This window comes from Entelurus aequoreus, linkage group LG07 (assembly GCF_033978785.1).
Source record: "Entelurus aequoreus isolate RoL-2023_Sb linkage group LG07, RoL_Eaeq_v1.1, whole genome shotgun sequence".
NCBI lineage: Eukaryota > Metazoa > Chordata > Actinopteri > Syngnathiformes > Syngnathidae > Entelurus > Entelurus aequoreus.
In genome coordinates, this window is record NC_084737.1 from 70562263 (window position 1) to 70583080 (window position 20818).

At 39.7% G+C, this 20818-nt stretch overlaps 1 protein-coding gene across 1 annotated transcript in view; it reads right to left on the minus strand.

Moving 5' to 3' along the window:
- LOC133654224 (N-terminal EF-hand calcium-binding protein 1-like) overlaps positions 1–18917 on the minus strand; it is a 34920-nt gene extending 16003 nt beyond the window's left edge. Inside the window, exons 1-5 of the mRNA XM_062054391.1 lie at positions 18672–18917; positions 13128–13152; positions 395–503; positions 181–206; positions 7–104 (exon numbers count right to left, since the gene is read on the minus strand). Coding sequence (XP_061910375.1) covers positions 7–104; positions 181–206; positions 395–503; positions 13128–13152; positions 18672–18791 — 378 coding nt within the window. The 5' untranslated portion in view covers positions 18792–18917. The remainder of the gene's footprint in view (positions 1–6; positions 105–180; positions 207–394; positions 504–13127; positions 13153–18671) is intronic.
- Positions 18918–20818: the final 1901 nt, after the last annotated feature.

A 20818-nucleotide genomic window follows, 5' to 3' on the forward strand; every position in this document is an offset into this window, starting at 1 on the left:
ACTCACCTCTTTAGTTTTATCCATGGCCTTTAAAATAGCCACATTCAGCTTTTCCAAAGCAGACAGGACACTGACGTACTCCCCCACATGTGGACTGAAGTACTCTGAAATGGAAAGATTTGGCATTAACTAAGATTAAATAAGGTTTATGAAATACAATACATGTAAAAATATGCGTACCTGAGAGTTTATCGATGTCCATGTTGCTATATAAAGAAACATAAATAGAACTTTCAGACATTGTTCTCTTTGTAAGTCCATTGTTCATCAGTTTGCTACAAACTTTAAACGTCATAAGTGAGCATCCATTGTAACGTAAGAAAATATTTCTGCAGCAGGAGGCGCTACAGATGGCAGCAGAACATAAAGGCGACTAAAATCAGAAGGATCTTACTCTGTGTGCTGCCTGTCGATGGAATAATAAAGCTCCTGCATCTGCTCCTCTGTGAGGACGCCGTCGCTGAAGTATGACTGGAACTCCTCCAAGGACAGCTTCCCGTCATCTGAAAAGACCACAACAATGCAACCAGGTTGTATCATGACGGGTTCTGCAGCATATTCATTGAAAACAAAAAACACAGTTCAATCCTTGGCAAGACTCAAGTGAATACAAACAAAGAGAATATGTATGAGGAAGCTAAGCATCATCTCAGGGGGTTTGAGAGCTCGTACAGAGGGAACATCTCACACACTAATAAGATCTCGCTGTCATCTTGCCTGCTTTGCTCGACGAGCACACACCACTCAGAGATGTTTGCCAGGCAGCAGAACTCCGTCTGACTTGTCTGAGAGCAAAGTAAATGATATCATCTGTTACTTGATAAGAGCAGTTTTCACTTCCTACCAGCAAGCAATGAGAAGACAGTGCCTTTTTGCAGCAAAAACAAATCTATAATTATTTAATACCAATGTCTGACTGACTCTTTTCCTACACTTCTGAAAATCTGACCACAGTGAGACGCATTTTCTTACAGTAGCGAGAACAGCATTATTTATATAAGTGGACTGACACTGAAATGTAGGTGCTCTTGTTTGTAATTAAGTAAACATGAATACAGTAATGCACATCAAAGAAAACATAGGGAGATAATAGTCCAAAGAAATATGTTCTTGTCCACACACAAGTCTGCACTCGTAATTCTCCAAATGCTTGGTTATTTAGTGATCTAAAATGCATTTTTTAATAATCATTGATGAATTAAGACGTCATATAGAGAGGGCCTTCGTGACTCCCCCAGGGGGTCTGTGAAGGTACTGCAGGCGGGGTTGTAAAATATTTAGTTGATTGGACTTTTTCATATATATTAATTTTACACAAATAAATTAAATACACATTATTATTGTCAATAAATGGCATTGGCATGGACACTCTACTCACCCTTACCTTTACACTTGCAGTTTTAAAATCAAAACATAAAACAACTATATTATTGTAGTCATGTAAGCATTTAAGATTGCTAGCAAATAGCACTCTAGTTGCCAGCGAGCGATTACTGCAGCAGTTGCCATCTAGTGATTAGCTATCTAGTTGCCAGCTAGCAATATGGGAACTCGCTGCTAGCTAGCAATTAGCACACTAGCTGCCAGCTAGTGATTTGCACACTAGTTGCTAGCTAGCAATTAGTAGTGTAGTTTATAGCTAGCGATTAGCACACTAGTTGTCAGATAGCAATTAGCGGTGTAGTTGTCAGCCAGTGATTAGCGCGCCAGTGATTAGCGCGCCAGTTGACAGCTAGCAATTAGTGCGTCAGTTGCTACTGTAATTGTCAGTATCTATTAGCTGCACTACTGCTAATATATAAGTACCTTAGTATTGTACAATGCTAAGGTACCTTTATGACCAGTTTAGTATAAAACACAATTTTCACAAGATATACGAGTAGGGGATCAGTTTGGGGGTCTTTGGCCTGGACAACGATGAAGACCCTTGGATTAAATATTACTTGTGCTATACTTCACCACCAGAAAAATTATTTTGTATTTCCAATTGTTGTTCCCTTGTTTATTATTATTATGGTTACCTTTCTATTTTTGATTGGCTCAGGAAATATGTTTACTTGTGTTTTTAGCTGTAATTTACTATTTCATTATTTATTTTTCCGTCAGTCTACCCCAAGGCATCTGTGGCTCCAAATAACCAACACCAATGTGTGAATGTGGACTGAATGAATGGGCTATGACTGAAAATCAATTTGAGTGTCTAGAAAGGGGATTTTTCAAGTATCCTATCAGTTGGTTACTTATCTCTGACATACATCACTTTCTTTTCAACTGTGGTAGTATGTTTTTTAGAGGGCATTATTGGCAAAGTAGGTCAATTATAAGTACATTTATTGTTAGCTTCCACTTGCTAGCGGTTTTTCCACAATTTAGAATGAACAGAAAAGAGAAAGACATGAGTGGTCTTGTCTCAAATAAGGATTGGGTATAAGGGGCAAAAAAAGTGCAGTTCTCCCTTTAGTTCCTCACGTGATAGTTTTGTTTTATTTTTGCTCCTGGGCTCCCTCAACAGCTGTGAAATTATTCATGGTAAGCTTACGTTTATTCAACAAAATGCTACTCTGTGTCCATTATGTCTTGAAATAAACAATACTAAGCATAGCACACACCTCTGAACAGTGGTTTTAATGGAAAACTGCACTTAAAAAAAAATATATATTTTGTGAGACGAGAACACAGCGTCTTTCTCTGTTCTGTGCTGACAGTTTTTCACGAACTATGCAAGTAATAGCGATTCACCTATTTTACCTATAAAGCCCTCAAAAAAAACAAAGCTCCATTTACATTATTAATATTAACCAAGCTTTTAGGACATTGTTACTGTAGGAGTTAACAGAGAGGAGTGACGCTACCGATAGATCACACAAGCTACTGGAGCTTCTGCGGCTGTATCTACTTTCAGTTTCTAAAAGTTAAAGCCAGTTTATAAGTCAGGCCTCGCACGTGTATAGTAGAATGTTTGGCAATAAGCCGAGAAGTTGCATTAGCTACCAACTAAAAATCTGGACCAATTGAAGCAGTGGATACTAAGTTTTAAAGGCCTACTGAAATGATTTTTTTTATTTAAACGGGGATAGCAGATCCATTCTATGTGTCATACTTGATCATTTCGCGATATTGCCATATTTTTGCTGAAAGGATTTAGTATAGAACAACGACGATAAAGTTCGCAACTTTTGGTCGCTGATTAAAAAAAGCCTTGCCTATACCGGAAGTAGCGTGACGTCACAGGAAGAAGGATTCCTCACAATTCCCCGTTGTTTACAATGGAGCGAGAGAGATTCGGACCGAGAAAGCGACGATTACCCCATTAATTTGAGCGAGGATGAAAGATTCGTGGATGAGGAACGTTAGAGTGAAGGACTAGAGAGGCTGTGCAGGGTGTATCTTTTTTCGCTCTGACCGTAACTTAGGTACAAGGTCTCATTGGATTCCACACACTCTCCTTTTTCTATTGTGGATCACAGATTTGTATTTTAAACCACCTCGGATACTATATCCTCTTGAAAATGAGAGTCGAGAACGCGAAATGGACATTCACAATGACTTTTATCTCCACGACAATACATCGTTGACGCACTTTAGCTACGGAGCTAACGTGATAGCATTGGGCTCAAATGCAGATAGAAACAACATTTTAAAAAACCCTGACTGGAAGGATAGACAGAAGATCAACAATACTATTAAACCATGAACATGTAAATACACGGTTAATAATTTCCAGCTTGGCGAAGCTTAACAATTGAAGCTAACTACGGAGCGGCGGCGGCAGCGGGCGTTGTAGCTTTCGACGACACCCCGGCCGCCATCAGAGTCGGCAAGGAACATATATTTCCCCAAAGTTACGTACATGTCATGCACATAGCGACACGCACGTACGGGCAAGCGATCAAATGTTTGGACGCCAAAGCTGTACTCACGGTAGCGCGTCTGCTATCCAGCTCAAACACAACACAACCTGCTGATTGTGTTGCTGTAGTCCGTCGCTAATACACCGATCGCACCTACAACTTTCTTATTTGCAGTCTCCATTGTCCATTAAACAAATTGCAAAAGATTCACCAACACAGATGTCCAGAATACTTTGGAATTGTTCGATGAAAACAGAGCAGTTTGTATGGTGTCACATTGGGTACGAATACTTCCGTTGCCGTCGTGACGTCACGCGCATACGTCATCATACATAGACGTTTCCAACCGGTAGTTTAGCGGGAAATTTAAAATTGCACTTTATAAGTTAACCCGGCCGTCATGTCAAGTTAACCCGGTCGTATTGGCATGTGTTGCAATGTTAAGATTTCATCATTGATATATAAACTATCAGACTGTGTGGTCGGTAGTAGTGGGTTTCAGTAGGCTTTTAACTTAGACTTGATGACATCGCTAGCTAAGCATTGCTTGTTTGCGCTCATCATTTTTTTACCCGGAGACAATGCTGAATCTACCAACTCAATGGGGAGCACAAGTGCGTGCTGAAAGATACAGTCATCCCTTAAGAACGCATTCTCTTGTGCTGTTGTTGTTGACGAAAGTAGCGTTCGTTGCTGTGCGCTCTGTGAAATCAATGCACCAAGTGAAGTGAAGTGAAGTGAATTATATTTATATAGCGCTTTTCTCTAGTGACAAGGAAAGAAGTTCAGATAATGATTAAAATACTGTAAGTATTACATGTTGTCATGAATGTGCCTGGTATGGTGACAGCATGTATATAAAGCATTGTGGGAGGTTTTTGTGAGGGCTTTATAGGTGCAGCTAAACCTCGGTTTACGTACCCCTCATTGTACAAGCTTTTTGATTTGAAAATATGCTTTGGTGTACGAACTTTGTCTCTGTGTACAAACGTTTCATACACTCATTGTGTGCATCGCAGCGAAGCCATTTTTTGCCCGGCAGCACATCCGTTAATGGCAGGCTGATTGATCTCCGGTGCTTATTGTTTGCCAGCTCAACATACAGTAGCTGTTGTTGGATACTGTGCTCAGTGCTACTTTGTGGGCTTTTTACGCGTCTTCTTAGCCAACATTTTTCTAGTTTTGCTAGCTTAAAGAAAGCAATGGAGAGGCGACGTGTGGTTCGAGACATTCAGGAAGTATCCACAGCATTGTCGACACTGCCTTCCTTCCCATGTGTTCTTGTCTCATCTCAAGGATTGTGGATTTTGGGGGGGGGGGAAAAAAAAGTGCAGTTTTTCTTTTGATTGTACCGAAAAGTGCTACAGCAACATGAGAAGTGTCCCATTCTGTGCTCCTTATTTGAAAAATGAAGCAGGATATTTAGGATGAATGCATTACATATTGTTGCCTTAAATTGGTGGTCAACGAGCTGAATGCTGCAACTTCGGTGTAAAGAAATAAACAATATTTTGAGCAGGATACTTCATGCGGAAAGATGTAGGAGTACACCAGATCTGACTCATTCTGCCGCCTTTCTTCACCATCACCTTCACACACAACTCAACTTAAGTGTGCAGCTCAGATGGCACATTATGTAAGTGCCTGTCATAGAACAGGAGTGGGGTGGCAGACCTCACAAAATGGACTGTAATCTGTCCGGCATGTGCTTTGGTGGCGCCACACAGTTAACAATCATTCCATTAATTTGGTCAAACATGTCTAATTATGTCATCTTGATTGTTGTTTTCATGCAATTAGTGATGAGGAGCAAAAACTGACGGCAATGCAGTCGACAGTCTCAGTAGCAGAATATGCATATTTTCATGCAATAGATACACAGCAGCATTGTGGCTATTTAAAGAGCTGTTCTTTAGGCAGATAATACATCAGTACCTCACGCCAGACACTCTCCTCACTGTCTCACGTTACATTCACGCCGTACTGTATATACTGTAGCTGCTGTTCTGAGCGTGTATCAAACACATTTCCTTGAGGGAGTTTACAGCAGCAATAATTCATGAAGCTTTGCACAGCGCCATATAGGAACATATAATGTGTGCTGCTAGTAAAAAACGGTGGTGTTTTTGGAGTTATTTCCTTAGTTACTCAAATAGCTCAGTCTGATGTGGGGAAATCTGAAGCTTGACAGCTCTTTCCATTGACTTCTGGAGCAACCATGATTGAGCCCTATGAAACGAGTGCCATATTTTTCTTTAATAAGAATGTCATGTCAATTATTTATCAACTTTCTTTTCATATTGATCATATTTATAATATTTAGTTTTTGTATAAACATTTCATCAGTGGTTGGCCGTCAGGGCCAGCAAGGCCTTATCTCCTGGCCTAACATAACCGGAAATCCATCCATTTTCTACCGCTTGTCCCTTTCGAGGTCGCGGGGGGGGGTGCTGGAGCCTATCTCAGCTGCATTCGGGCGGACAGCAGGGTACACCCTGGACAAGTCGCCACCTCATCACAGGGCCAACACAGATAGACAGACAACATTCATACTCACATTCACACACTAGGGCCGATTTAGTGTTGCCAATCAGCCTATCCCCAGGTGCATGTCTTTGGAGGTGGGAGGAAGCCGGAGTACCCGGGGGCCACCCACACAGTCACGGGGAGAACATGCAAAGTCCACACAGAAAGATCCCGAGCGCAGGATCGAACCCAGGACCTTCGTATTGTGAGGCAGACGCACTAATCATGATCATTATTAAAGATAAAAGTAATGTTTTATTTACTTTCCCTAAATATCTCAAAGTATTCATATTCTCTTCATGTCATATTATGCTCTTTCCAATGCTGTTGTCTTAGGTTAGAGTTCAGCCATGCTGCACGAAATCTGCCCGGAACCTTCAGAATCAACAATGCAGGCATCTTTGCACTGTCAGTGAACAGACACATAGACAGGGCCGGCCCGTGGCATAGGCCGTATAGGCAAATGCTAAGGGCGCCGTCCATCAGGGGGCGCCACGCCAGTGCCACAAATGTTGGAGAAAAAAAAAAAAAAAAAAAAAAAAGTTGGGACTATTATTTCTAAATACAAAAAATAATCCCACGTTAATTAAAAATGCAAAGTAAATAGAATAGAAATATTATTTGTTACAACACGGTGCGCCCCCTCCCTTCCCGAATCATGACTCTTTTTGGACGTCACATCAAAAAATCAACACAAGATGTCAAAACGACCAAAACTGTCAGGTGCCCAGGGAAGAAAAAGAGAAAAGAAGAGGAGGAGAAACGAGAAAAAGACAGAGGTAGCAGGGAGGTAACGTTAGCCTACATGAAATTATTTGTCTGTTACAGAATGTGATAGTAACCTGGCTTTTTAGCATTAAGCTAATGTTACATGATTCTGCAATTGCTAATCAATAAATAGCTAGTTCTGTTTTAACGTCGGGTTAATATTGTGGAGGGGGCTAAATTGTTATGGAAAATAATAATGTAACGTTAGGTAATTACAGTACTCCCACCTTACATTCCTCAGGGACATTTGTATTAGATCTTTTAAGCAGGTATTTTTTGTTTACATTGTTATTGCCTTCTGGTTAGCTAATGTTTGCCCTGCAGGTAATAGTCACTTTTCCACCCCTTTATATATTAGGTATAGTTGTAAGCCTAGTTGTTAAAGTGCATATCATTAATGTTAATTAAGCAATATCACATGAGAGGGAATGCTGTTTTTTAATTTGAGCACTGCTGTGATTCGGTTAAAGATAATCATAACATAACATTCTCATATAATATGTTAATTTGCTTTCTTTAAGTAAAAAAAAAGGTCAAAGACAAAGCTATTCGGTTTCTTGTGAGTATATACACTTCACTGCCGATGTGGGGGGGGCGCCACCTATAATCTTGCCTAGGGCGCCAGATTGGTTAGGGCCAGGCCTGCACATAGAGATGATAGACAATTGCGATAGCCAATCAGATCACGAGTTGTTGTCAGCAAGGCCTTCTAGCTGGCCTAACACAGTGATTGGATACTCACAATTTTTGCATTTTGGCACAACACCGGCGGAAAAAGGGTTTGCTCGCCTCTTTCACACCAATCAAAGGACTACGACGGTACCACTGGCTTACACGGCGTCGGATGGGTACTACAAATTGTGAGTTCAAATATTTTATTACTTTATTTTTTCATGTTTCATTTGTTTTATACAATTATTTAAAATTTGACAGTACCACGTAAGATATGTTTTAATTGCTGAAGCAGGTTTATTGAATGTTAAATGAAAAATAGACCATTTTGTAAACTTTTGAAGTTATTCAATGTCCAGTAGTATGCAAGTGTGTTTCTGTATAGTATCTCCAGCCGTGTCCATGTGGTGACCTGAAATACGGTATTTTAAGAAGTGAAGTCGGACTAACTAGGACATCACTGAAGGCCTAGGTGAGAAACGCACGGCCTGCCACTGCATTTCATTATGTAATAGTATAATATATCATTGTCTGTATTATATCTTTATACTTATATTTATTTCATAAGTTATGGGTCATGTACCTTAATTAAGTTTTGATCGATTGACTGACACTACTTCAAACTTTCCAGCAGGTCATAATAAGGTAAGCAAAGCAGCATTCTTTACTAAATGTGGTGTATCACACTTAACTACAGTATATTATTTTATTTATTTATTTATTATAGGGGCGCTCCACAAAATCGATTCACATCCCAATAGCGATTTGTATTTATTCCGATTCGAAATCCATCCATCCATCCATTTTCTACCGCTTGTCACGTTTTGGGGTCGCGGGGGGGTGCTGGAGCCTATCTCCATTCATAATTTTCAAAAATCGATGTAGAAAAAAAGTAAGAATACCTTTTTTAAGAGATATTTGCAAAATTTGTAAATAATACTTTTTTTCAAGAATCCATCCCCACTCACTCGCTGCGTGTATACATCATTCTGTACGTCCGCAGCCAAGAGGAGCTTTTGTAACCTGTAACCTGTTTTTAAAAGGTTTTATTATCATTCTTGTACCAAATAATAGATTGCAGGAATCGGTTTGAATGGAGAATCACGTTGGATCGAGAATCAATTCTGAATCGAATCGTCACCCCAAAAATCGGAATCAAATTGTTGAGTCATTGTAAGATTCTTATCCCTATTTAGTAATGAGGGAAAAAACAATACAGGCAGAAATCTCCACACTCATTTCTACTATTGTCGACTAAGAAAGTTGTTATTATTTTTACAGTCTCCTTTTTTGGATGAAATAAATGAGTTGTAGTTTGGTAATTTTTAGGAGACAAAATTAATTCCCTATTGTGTTTGCACTGAGGATTTAGAGTCTAATTTCAGCAATCGCATCTGTCAGCATCAACATACTTTATTACAAGCCATCTCCTCCAATGGCAGGCTGGAGAAAAGCTTCCAGTTTGGGCTTGATATCGTTATTTTTTTTTCAAATATCAGTCCTTGTCACAATATTGCAGTAAAGAAAGAATAGAAGAATAGGATGTGCTGATAGGAGGTCCTCATTAAATGGTAAATGCGAACAGCTCCAGGCCGACGTTGCAGCAGCAGCCCACTCAGTGCCGAGTGCTTGCTTGAGAGGAGGACACACCTTCCTGCCGGCCCTTTACACAAGCTGTGAAGTGAAGATAGCTAGCACAACAAGCCACTGAGTTCTCTTCTCTTAACCTCCTCTCAGTCCCGCACAGGAAAGAACAAAAAAGGAGGGAGGAGGGATAAGGAGGAAACAGGCCTGAAGCTTGCATTGCCAATGTCTATGTCCTGGCTGCTCAGTACAATATGGTGAACGAAACAACAACTTGACAATTAATTGAAATTGAAACCCTGCCTAAAATCTTATCATTTACTCATGTGTATATCTGACTTCCTGTAACTACTGACTCTATCCGTCATCCGTCTTTTCTTTGCTGTGAGGGGTGACTTACCCTTCTGGTTGTGAAATGAACAGTGCAGTTCATCCACAAAAACTCTTCCCTACAATGGCACCTAAGTTTAAAGGGGAACTACACTTTTTTTGTTTTTTTAAAATGTTGTCAATTATTCACAGATAAGAACAAACATGTTTTTCTTTTTCCATACATTCTAAATCATAAATAAACGTTAGCAAAAGTCAGCTTACAATGTAGTCGATTTATTCCGCCGATAAAGCACTCTAAAAAACATCCAAAAATCTCTATCAATGTTTTATATACACACTGTAAGTATATATGCATTGTAATAACAGTCACATTAATAATAGCATGTAGTATTTACATATTTTAATCATTTTAAGCATACCGCGGCGTATTAAGTTCACATACACATAACAACATTCACATTTCCCTTCAACAACCATAAACCTACTATTTATGGCAGACGTCACAAGAGGCCACTTTGGGACAAATGACGATCCACAACCTTATATTTTTGAGCCTGAATGTAAGGAGGATGAAAGTTTTAGAAGTTGTGTGCTGAACAGATTAAGCTTTAGTGAAACACTAAGCATCATGTCGCACTACTACGGAGTGCTAAACAAGAAATACAAACTACGAACATAACAAAACAGTCATTTACTGTCCAATGTCTGCTCTCACTGGGATGCCGACGGATGGGTTGTTTATATAGTCCCGTTTAGATGAAGAATTAATCATAATCCTCATGTAGGGGTGGGGAAAAAAATGTGCCGCAAAGGAGCGTCTTTCCGTGTCTTTGTCGCTGTCTCCGGATATAAGATGAATGTCAAGGTAGACAACTTTTCAGTTCATGGCCACTATACACATACTTTTTAACTCTCTCTTTTAAATAACCTGAATGTTACTGAGTCTGTGGTGGTCATCCTGACTTTTTCTCTGGTTTGTGTGAATGTTATTGTCGTTTGATTGTGTGTATACACCAACCTGTCTGGGGACTACTGGTGGAAATTAGCCTTTGGCTAAAACCTGACATATATACATATTGCATACATGTTCATTGATATGTGCTGTCCCTAAAGAATTAAAAAAAGGTGAGAGGCATAATTTATAATTTAGGATTAACTTTCATCAACTGCAGTAGCAGCAGCTCAGTATGTCAATACTATAGCTGCATAAGCTAGTTAGCGCTCTGTGATCACGGCGCACCTAAAAATAGTTACTTAACGTTAGCTCTTATCATAACAATATGGCTAACACTTGGTTGATATTCAGGTCACAAGATGTAAATGGAGTATTGTTTTTAGAGGGCTTTATGGGCAGAATAGTGTACTTCTATTAGCTGAATTGTTAGCCACCTTGTACTGTATTTAACAACTTAGAATGCATACAATAAAAAAACAAACATACGTGTTCTTGTCTTACATAGGGATTGTGAATCATAGGCAACATTTCCAAAAAAGCGCAGTTCCCCTTTGAGAGTGCCCTGATTTAAGAGTGTTTTTTAAGAGTGCTTGGACGGGTTTGGTTTTGGAATTGTATTGCATTGTTGTGTATTGTTTTGTTGATTGATTAATAAATTCATAAAAAAAATAAAAAAAATAAAATAAAATAAAAAGAGTGTTTTGAGATAAGAGCTGTCTCTCGGCTAATTGCTACGCTTTAAGTTGGAAGCAAAAATGTTAGTTACGAGCATCCCCGCCATTAGTTGCCGTAGCAAATGTCACATTTAACCCCATAAAATCTTCCCAAAATATCTGGTCTTACTCGCTAGCGTTATCTTATCACTAGAGGTCGACAAATCTTGGTTTTACAACCATGGGAAGGAAGAAAGAGAGCGCGGAGGACAGTGCTGACAAGACGAAGTGGATGATATTCATTGAATTAAAAAAAGGAAAAAGGATAAAAAACATGACAGAGCGTGTAGTCGACTCGACGAAGCATTTAGCACCATACTGAAGCAGAATGAGTCTAATGCAAGCCAAGAAAGTTAAAATAATATCTAAATGGCGGACATTAATTCATGAAAATATGGAAAAGCTGCTGATGGTGTGTTTGATGTAGAAGCAGCTGAATGGAGATATCGTAGAATCCCACTCTCTAGGATGACTGCTGTACATTATTATTACATTACTCCATAAAAGTACTATAGTTGTTAGTAGCACATTATATTGTATTGCGACCCCGTAAGGCACAATCGGTAGAAAATGGATGGATAGATGTTTTTATACAATATTTCTTAACTAAAAGTTTGTTTTAAAAAGGCACGTTACATGATAAATTGTGCAATTTTGAAGGGACAAGCACCAATTAAATTGATATCATATAATTGATTTGTACTTTTTAAAATGTAAGTCCATTTCAATGGGAGACGTCAAGAGTTCGGTCACATAACCAATTATGTTGAGGTGCTATATGGTATATGTAAATATGAGAAATGATGGGAAAAAATCTTCGCTGCTACTGCATAATTTACTTATTTGATTTACTCATTGTTGTGGTGATTGTTTGTTCTGAGTTGGTATATGTTGAAGTGAAGTGAATAATATTTATATAGCGCTTTTACTCTAGAGACTCATAGCGCTTTACGTGGTGAAACCCATAATCTACATATTTAAGCAACATTTAAACCGGTGTGGGTGGCACTGGGAGCAGGTGGGTACAGTGTCTTACCCAAGGACACCACGGCAGAGACTAGAATGGCGGAAGCTGGAATCGAAACTGGAACCCTCAGGTTGCTGGCATAGCCGCTCTATCAACCGAGCCACGCCAGTAAAAACAAGGCAAAACCAGGTCATCCACAATGGACAGAGCAACTCACTTTTCCTATCTGAATATCTCCTCACACCTAACTTGTGTACAGCTCCGTGCAAACAACGTTAGTGTGCCTCTTATATAACACAACCTCCTGAGGAATACTCAGATACTCTAAATGCACAAAACACGTACCCATTTAGCGTTTTGAATGTCATTACACGGAGATGCATGCATGAATAAACGATTAGGAGGGAAAACATTTCCCTTTATGTCAGCGCTGTTGTTTCCCATCCAATGCTGTTTTCCCTGAAGGAGGTTCTGTGAAGAGGATTTAGTATCCTCAAGTTTAAAGGGCACTTCAATTAAACAAGTTAGGTGAATTAAGATTCTAATTAGGTGCACATGTTTTCTCTAAATTGACAATTTGGTAGTTAAGATGCTTTTCTAAAAAAACAAAAAATAGCCTGCTGGTGAAATTAAAGTGACATTAAGCGCATATCATCACCTAGGGGGACAATTGGAACCCCAAAATATATTCTTGCTGCATTAATATCGAATTGACCATGCAAAATAATCACAGTAACAGAGCTTTTTCTGTAACTCACCATTTTTGTCTGCCCGTCGGAATATCTGCAACAGGAAAAGAAGATCATGTTTAAGATTCTGGTGTGTCCACATAGGAAACGCAGTGATGCAACCATTATAATAATAATAATAATAATAATAATGGATTAGATTTTTTTATATAGCGCTTTTCTATTATTAGATACTCAAAGCACTCACAGAGAAGTGAGAACCCATCATTCATTCACACTTGGTGGTGGTAAGCTACATTTGTAGCCACAACTGCCCTGGGGTAGACTGACGGAAGCGAGGCTGCCAGTTTGCGCCTACGGCCCCTCCGACCACCACCTATCATTCATTCATCGTTCATTCACCAGTGTGAGCGGCACCGGGGGCAAGGGTGAAGTGTCCTGCCCAAGGACACAACGGCAACGATTTGGATGTCAAGAGGCGGGGAGCGAACCTGCAACCCTCAGGTTTCTAGCAATGCCGCTCTACCCACTACGCCATGCCGCCCCTGCACATGAGTGCATTGGATGCACTGATTTTAATACTGACTCACAAAAATCTCAAGAAATGACAAGTATGTGCGACACGTTGCATTCAGATCAGTGTGCACTTCATGAACTACATCAGAACTCTGTTGAAAATGAATGCAACACAACCCTGATGTTGTTTGGCACATACTTAAGCCTTTAAAATAGTTTTCAAATGGTCAAATAATCCACAATATAGAGTATTTTATAAAAGTGAGTTCAGATCTCACATTTCAGCAACTGTTTTATTTTATAGGGACAACATGGAAAATGACACTATGGAACTGAAACTTGGATATACCTCAGCTTGGAAAGCAGCATATGTATTTATTCCCTATTCAGTAAAAATATATCATTGTGGAAATAGCGAGTGAGTAGACAGTGAACATGTCTAAATTGGCCACTTCTTTCGCAAGGCACTTGCCATCTTGGAGATGTTTTTGGGGTCCTTATGTTGTAAAACTGCCATGAGACGCAGTTCCCCAAGCGAGGGCTCATGTTCAGCTTCACAATGTCACAGTACATGTTATTATTATGTTTCTCTAAACCAGGGATGCCCAAATTTGGCCCAATGTGTCATTTTCTTGGAAGGAAGGCTACCAAATTTAATACATTTTCATACTGACCCCTTTCAAGCTGCACAATCAATGTCAGGAAGGCTACTGTAAAAAGTGAACCATAAAAACCTGGCAACTCATTCGTAAAATGATCAGTGGTAACAATTTTACATTTCCAGTAATGCAATGTAAAAACAAGGAAAATAGTTTTGACAGAAAAAGGTAGCAGCTTAGTCGCCAGAATATTACAGTAAAAATAACAGTTTTTCAAATTATAGTAATGCGCTGTAAAAATAATTATCATACATTTTTCTGTAAAAAAAAAGAAAAATGGCAGGTCATTTGCCAAAATATTACTGTACAAATAACAGTGGTATTATTTTTCAATGCAAAGTAATGCAGTGTAAAAAAATTACTGTTGATTTTTCTGTTAAAAAAAATGGCAGCTAAGTCGCAAAAATATTACTGCAAAAATATTACTGCAAAAATAACAGTGGTACCGTTTTCCAACTTACAGTAATGCACTGTACATTAGGGATTTTTCGGTAAAAACTGGCAGCTCCGTCACCAGACATTCAACGTAAAAACAGCAGTGGTAAAGTTTTTTTAATTTACAGTAATTTGGTGTAAAAATCCAAATCAAAACTCTAATTTCACGGTAAAATTCTGGCGACTCAGCTGCCACTTTTTTTTACTATCAATCAATCAATCAATCAATTAATGTTTATTTATATAGCCCTAAATCACAAGTGTCTCAAAGGGCTGTACAAGCCACAACGACATCCTCGGTACAGAGCCCACATACTAGAAAATCTGTAGATGTTTTTTTTTGCAGGCTAGCTAATTGCCATCTATTGAACCTGATGGTGTCTACTACCTTTTGTTTCGGACCACTGCCAATGAGCAGGTCTATTCAGGTCTATTTTCATAGAAAAGGCACAGCATTAAAGAGGCCATAATATGATTTTTTTTTCTACATATCAAACATTTCTTGGTGGTCTACATAACATGTAATGGTGGTTCTTTGGTCAGAATTTTGCATAGATTATGTTTAACAGACCATCTTCAAGCCGCTTTCTGACCGTCTCTTCAGGATGTGCTGTTTTGTGGGCAGGTCTTACTTACGTAGCTTCACTTCGACAGCGTCTTCTCTCTGTCATATTTGTTGTGCCCATATATTTTAGGACTTCCTTAGCGAGTCTACTGACAGATATAAGTTAGAATTACGCTACTTTATATTACAAATGGCAACAGCGGAGGATGAATGCCCCACAACAAGAGGATAGAGAAAAAGAAAGAGCTTATTGACTACGCTGCGGATTACAATGGCGGACACGTGCAAATTTTCCGGACTTATGCAGATCCCTAATATACATCAGCAGATACCAATAAGAAAAGTTGATTTTGCATAATAGGTCGAAACAAAACACCAGATAATACGTCTCCTAGTAGGTGCCATTTTGGGGTCCTTAGACACAAACCACAATAATATACGTATGTTGAAGCACAGCACGCCTGACTACGGTAGCCGACAATCGTAGCTTACCAAAGTCGTACTAAAACCTTTTCACAGATATTTGATCGCTGTGTGAAATGTTCTATATTCTCAATGAAACATCAAAGTTCTGGTGTTACTTGCTTACGAGTACTTGCTAGCGTCATTTATTGAACAGGCATCAACCTGCAATACATATATATCTCTTATGTGTGACTGCCATTTACTGGTCACACTTATTATTACACCATGTATCAAAAAAATTGCTTCGAGGTCGGTAAGCACAACCAGAATTACTACGTACATTAGGCGCATTGAGTTCTTAGGCTCACTGTCGATTTTTGAGAAAATGATTTTAAGTGTGCCTTATGGTCCGAAAAATACAGTACTTTATATTCATATATGGCAGTATAAGGCTAAATTTCTCACTCGTGGTGCTCGTACATGGTAAAAATCGCTGTTTGGCCCGCAGACCATATGCATATTTTCAGTTTGGCCGTTGAGAGCAAAAGGTTTGGCCAACCCTGCTCTAAACGAACTGCAGCTCACCGTACCAGGACCACTCCTGCAGCCCTAGATCATTATCTTATTACTCACTTGTGTGTCAGTCATTTTCAGAGGACAGTAAACAAGATATACACTGACAACTCTAGTATTTCAATAGCAATGTCCTTTAAGAAGACATTGTGTAAAAAAGGTTGCTAAAATGTCAGTGGTAAAATACTGAGAGATGACTGAGGTACATTAAACAAGTGGTGTGGCCTTTTAACAATGTTTAGGCGATGCAGGCATTTTCAGAGGCCAGTGATGGCGTGATACCTGGAAGCTGAGCCATCATTGTCACTGCTCCCTAAACCTTGAAAGTGCTGATGTAAGCGCTGTATAAAAAGATGCCTTCGAGGGAGCCACAGCAAGTTGCTTTGTAACATTTGGGGGACTAAAGCGATAGCAATAAACATCGACTGGGTGACGGAGGTGATGAAGCTCTTCTACAAGCCAACACTGTGCGCAGCCCCAAAAACCCCTAGCTATTCCCTGGAGACAGTGAACACGTCACTCTGAGACTTATGGAAGACAATAAAACTGCAGCAGCGGGAGAAGGAGGAAGAAAGATACAGTTGCATCTAGAAGGCTTCCAGTCAGCCTCTGTAGAAATTAGCCTGCAATAAATTTTTCAGAGACATCTAAGCACCGCACAGGTGTGAGTCTATTCCGACTAACAAGTTGCACGTCTGCACATGCACAAAAACACCAAAAAGAAACACAACTCTGAGCTTATGAGACTTTAAGCTTGAGGAAAAACACAAATCAAAGTGCAACAAAGGAAGAGAACAGAGTCAGAGGTTGCAAATAGGTAAATAAAGGCTTTGTGTGTGTTCATTTGGACCGTAGTTAAACAAGAACAGGCCATAATGGCACTCAGGAATGTGCAGCTTTGACGACTTGAATTGGGATCTGCACTAAAAATTGCACAGCTCCCACATATGGCTGAATATGTCATATTAAGAGTCATGCATTCGTCACAGAGAAATAACAAGAATGTGTAATGAAAAAAACATCCAAAATCTGCTCTTTCTCTTAAATACACCTCATGTTTAACGTAACATGCAAAGATTAGCCACTTTCATATGGTTTGTTTATATACATTTGGGCAATTTAAAACAATTTGCCTCTGGGTAATGTACATTTTATTTATAGACAATCATCTGGAGGAGGTTCAAAACTGGGATGATGTTCAGTGCATCCTGTCATGTTGTGGGTTTTTTTCTAGGTCATCACCTCCATAAATCAGCAGCATAGATGGTTTATAATACTGCGATTGTCAGTAAAGAGGCATTTACGTGCACATGTTTCATGTTAAATAGGAAAGAGTTGGATCATCTGCATTTACAACAATAATTGAAAGTGTGCATGCTTGCTATTTTACTTTAATATGTGCGAATGTGAGTGTGAATGTTGTCTGTCTATCTGTACTGGCCCTGTGATGAGGTGGCGAATTATCCATGGTGTACCCCGCCTTCTGCCCGAGTGCAGCTGGGATAGGCTCCAGCACCTTCCGCAACCCCAGGAGGGATAAGCGGTAGAAAATGGATGGATGGATGGATGTAACAGGTCATAATGGCACTCAGGAATGTGCAGCTTTGACGACTTGAATTGGGATCTGCACTAAAAATTGCACAGCTCCCACATATGGCTGAATATGTCATATTAAGAGTCATGCATTCGTCACAGAGAAATAACAAGAATGTGTAATGAAAAAAACATCCAAAATCTGCTCTTCCTCTTAAATACACCTCATGTTTAACGTAACATGCAACGATTAGCCACTTTCATATGGTTTGTTTATATACATTTGGGCAATTTAAAACAATTTGCCTCTGGGTAATGTACATTTTATTTATAGACAATCATCTGGAGGATGTTCAGTACATCCTGTCATGTTGTGGGGGTTTTTCTAGGTCATCACCTCCATAAATCAGCAGCATAGATGGTTTATAATACTGCGATTGTCAGTAAAGAGGCATTTACGTGCACATGTTTCATGTTAAATAGGAAAGAGTTGGATCATCTGCATTTACAACAATAATTGAAAGTGTGCATGCTTGCTATTTTACAAAGTGCTTTACAGCAGAGAGAAGGTTATTGATTTTTTTTTTTATATTGGCTTCTTATATAGCAGGTACAGTAATGACCCCCACGACCAAATTACGTGAAACATTGTGATATTTTGCAGGATTATACTCAAACGAGATATATTATTTGCTGTTTTGACACTCACAATTCTTACTTGCATAACAAGCTAATCACAATTGATTCCATTTGAATGGACGCTGTTTGGATTTGCACCATTCATAAGGAGCAGCATTACTCCAAGCTGTGACTCCCTCCCCCCCCTTAGAAAGATAGGACTCAATTTTTTTCCCCCCACATATCTGATCTATTAGGCAATGTAGAGACACACTTTAAATGACATAACGCTACATAAAATGTACTTACATCGTGAAAAAGGGGTGCAGTGTGGTTATGGTTGTGGTCACACGCTTTCTGCTGCTTGCTGAGATGTTGCTGCTTGGCTGACTGCAGACACATGGTGATCATCTCTGTACACGCCAGCATCCTGCCGCTAAAGCCCGCTCGGGTGCACCTTGCCTGGGATGGATAGATGGATACTGTGCCGCCGTGTGAGGATGAGATGGATGGAGGTAGGATGCAAGTCGACGCTTTGCACCGTGCTCACTAGTAATAAACTCCGCCTTCTGGAGGGAAGGTCTTCAGGGGGTCTGTCAGACTCAGATCTGGAGAAAGGCACCCTCTGCTGGTGATGAACATCATCACACATCATCATGCACCAGGGACAACAACAAATCATGTTACTTACTCATGAGATTGTATAATCTGAAATTATTATATTTTTAATCCTAATAGCATTTTATTGCTCCTTAAATCTGAACATAGAAATGCATTATGTTGTCCCACAGGTGAAACTTTAAAAAAAACAGTAGAATAAAGACATACATTTTTTCAGCAATTAAATTTCAAATGTGCTCGTTACATACAAAGTGAAATATGTCAAGCTTTTTTGTTATGGTCTACAGTTTTTGGAAACCCAAAATTTTCTGACATCTTCAATTCAACGTTTTTATAAATTGTAAGCCGTAATCATCAAAATTATATCAAAATAAGTCTTGAAATAACATGAGTTGCATGTCATGAGCCTATGGCATATATTAGTTTCACCTTGTAAATCTGATTGCTGGTATACACGAACCTTTGAACCGTATTTTTTGAGTTTCATCTGTATACAGCAAGGGTGCCCATAATTTCTAGGCACAGTCAAGGTATGGAGGGTTTCCAGCTTGGTAGCCAGAGGATCACATCTCTGTTTTTTGCAGATGATGTGGTCCTGTTGGCTTCATCAGGCTGGCACCGTCAACGTTCACTGGGGCGGTTTTCAGCCGAGTGTGAAGCTGCTGGGATGAGGATCAGCACCTCCAAATCTGAAGCCATGGTTCTCAGTAGGAAAAGGGTGGACTGCACCCCTCGGGTCAGGAGTGAAGTTCTATCTCAAGTGGAGGAGTTCAAGTATCTCTGGGTCTTGTTCACGAGTGAGGGAAGAATAAAACATGAGATTGACAGACAGATTGGTGCAGCGTCAGCAGTGATGCAGTCAAAACATTGTGGTGAAGAAGGAGCTAAGCCAGAGGGCGAAGGTCTTGATTCACCGGTCAGTCTACGTTCCTACCCTCACCTATGGTCAACAAGCTTTGGGTAATGACCGAAAGGACAAGGTCGCGAATACAAGCGGCAGAAATTAGTTTCCTCCGCAGGATGTCTGGGATCACCCTCAGAGATAGGGTGAGGAGCTCGGTCGTCCGGGAGAGACTCAGAGTAGAGCCGCTGCTCCTTCATGTCGAGAGGAGCCAGCTGAGATGGCTCAGGCATCTACTACGGATGCCTCCTGGACGCCTCCTTGGTGAGGTGTTTTGGGCATGTCCAGCCGGAGGGAGGCCTCGGGGCAGACCTAGGACACGTTGGAGGGACTATGTCTCACAGCTAGCCTGGGAACGCCTCGGTGTTCTCCCTGTGGAACTAAAGGAGGTGGCTGGGGACAGGGAAGTCTGGGCATCTCTGCTTAGACTGCTTCCCCCACGACCCGGGCTCGGATAGGCGGCAGAAAAATGGATGGATGAATGGACTTCCCAAACAATTATCTTGTCAAAATAAAAATAAATACTTAAATATCTGGGTGACGTTTGATTTCAAAGCGAGTTATCCATTAAATTGTACACTGTAAAAATGACAAAACATTTATGGTGAAATTTATGGTGGTAACTATTTACAGCATATTACTGTCAATTTAAAAAACTGTAACATCAATTTTTTGTGGTAAAATTCTGTCGACTGAGTTACCAGTTTTTTACCGTAAAATCGATGAGGTTTTTTTGCGGTGCATTACCGTTAATGAGAAAACACCTTTTTTATGGTAAAAAAAAATGGCAGCTCAGTTGCCAGAATGAAAATAAACAATAGTGTATTCTTTTTCCATTTACAGTAATATGTTGTAAAAACCACAGTGAATTTCCGACTAAGCTGCCAGTTTTTCCCCGTAAAAAAAACAGTGCTACTTTTTTTCCATTTACTTT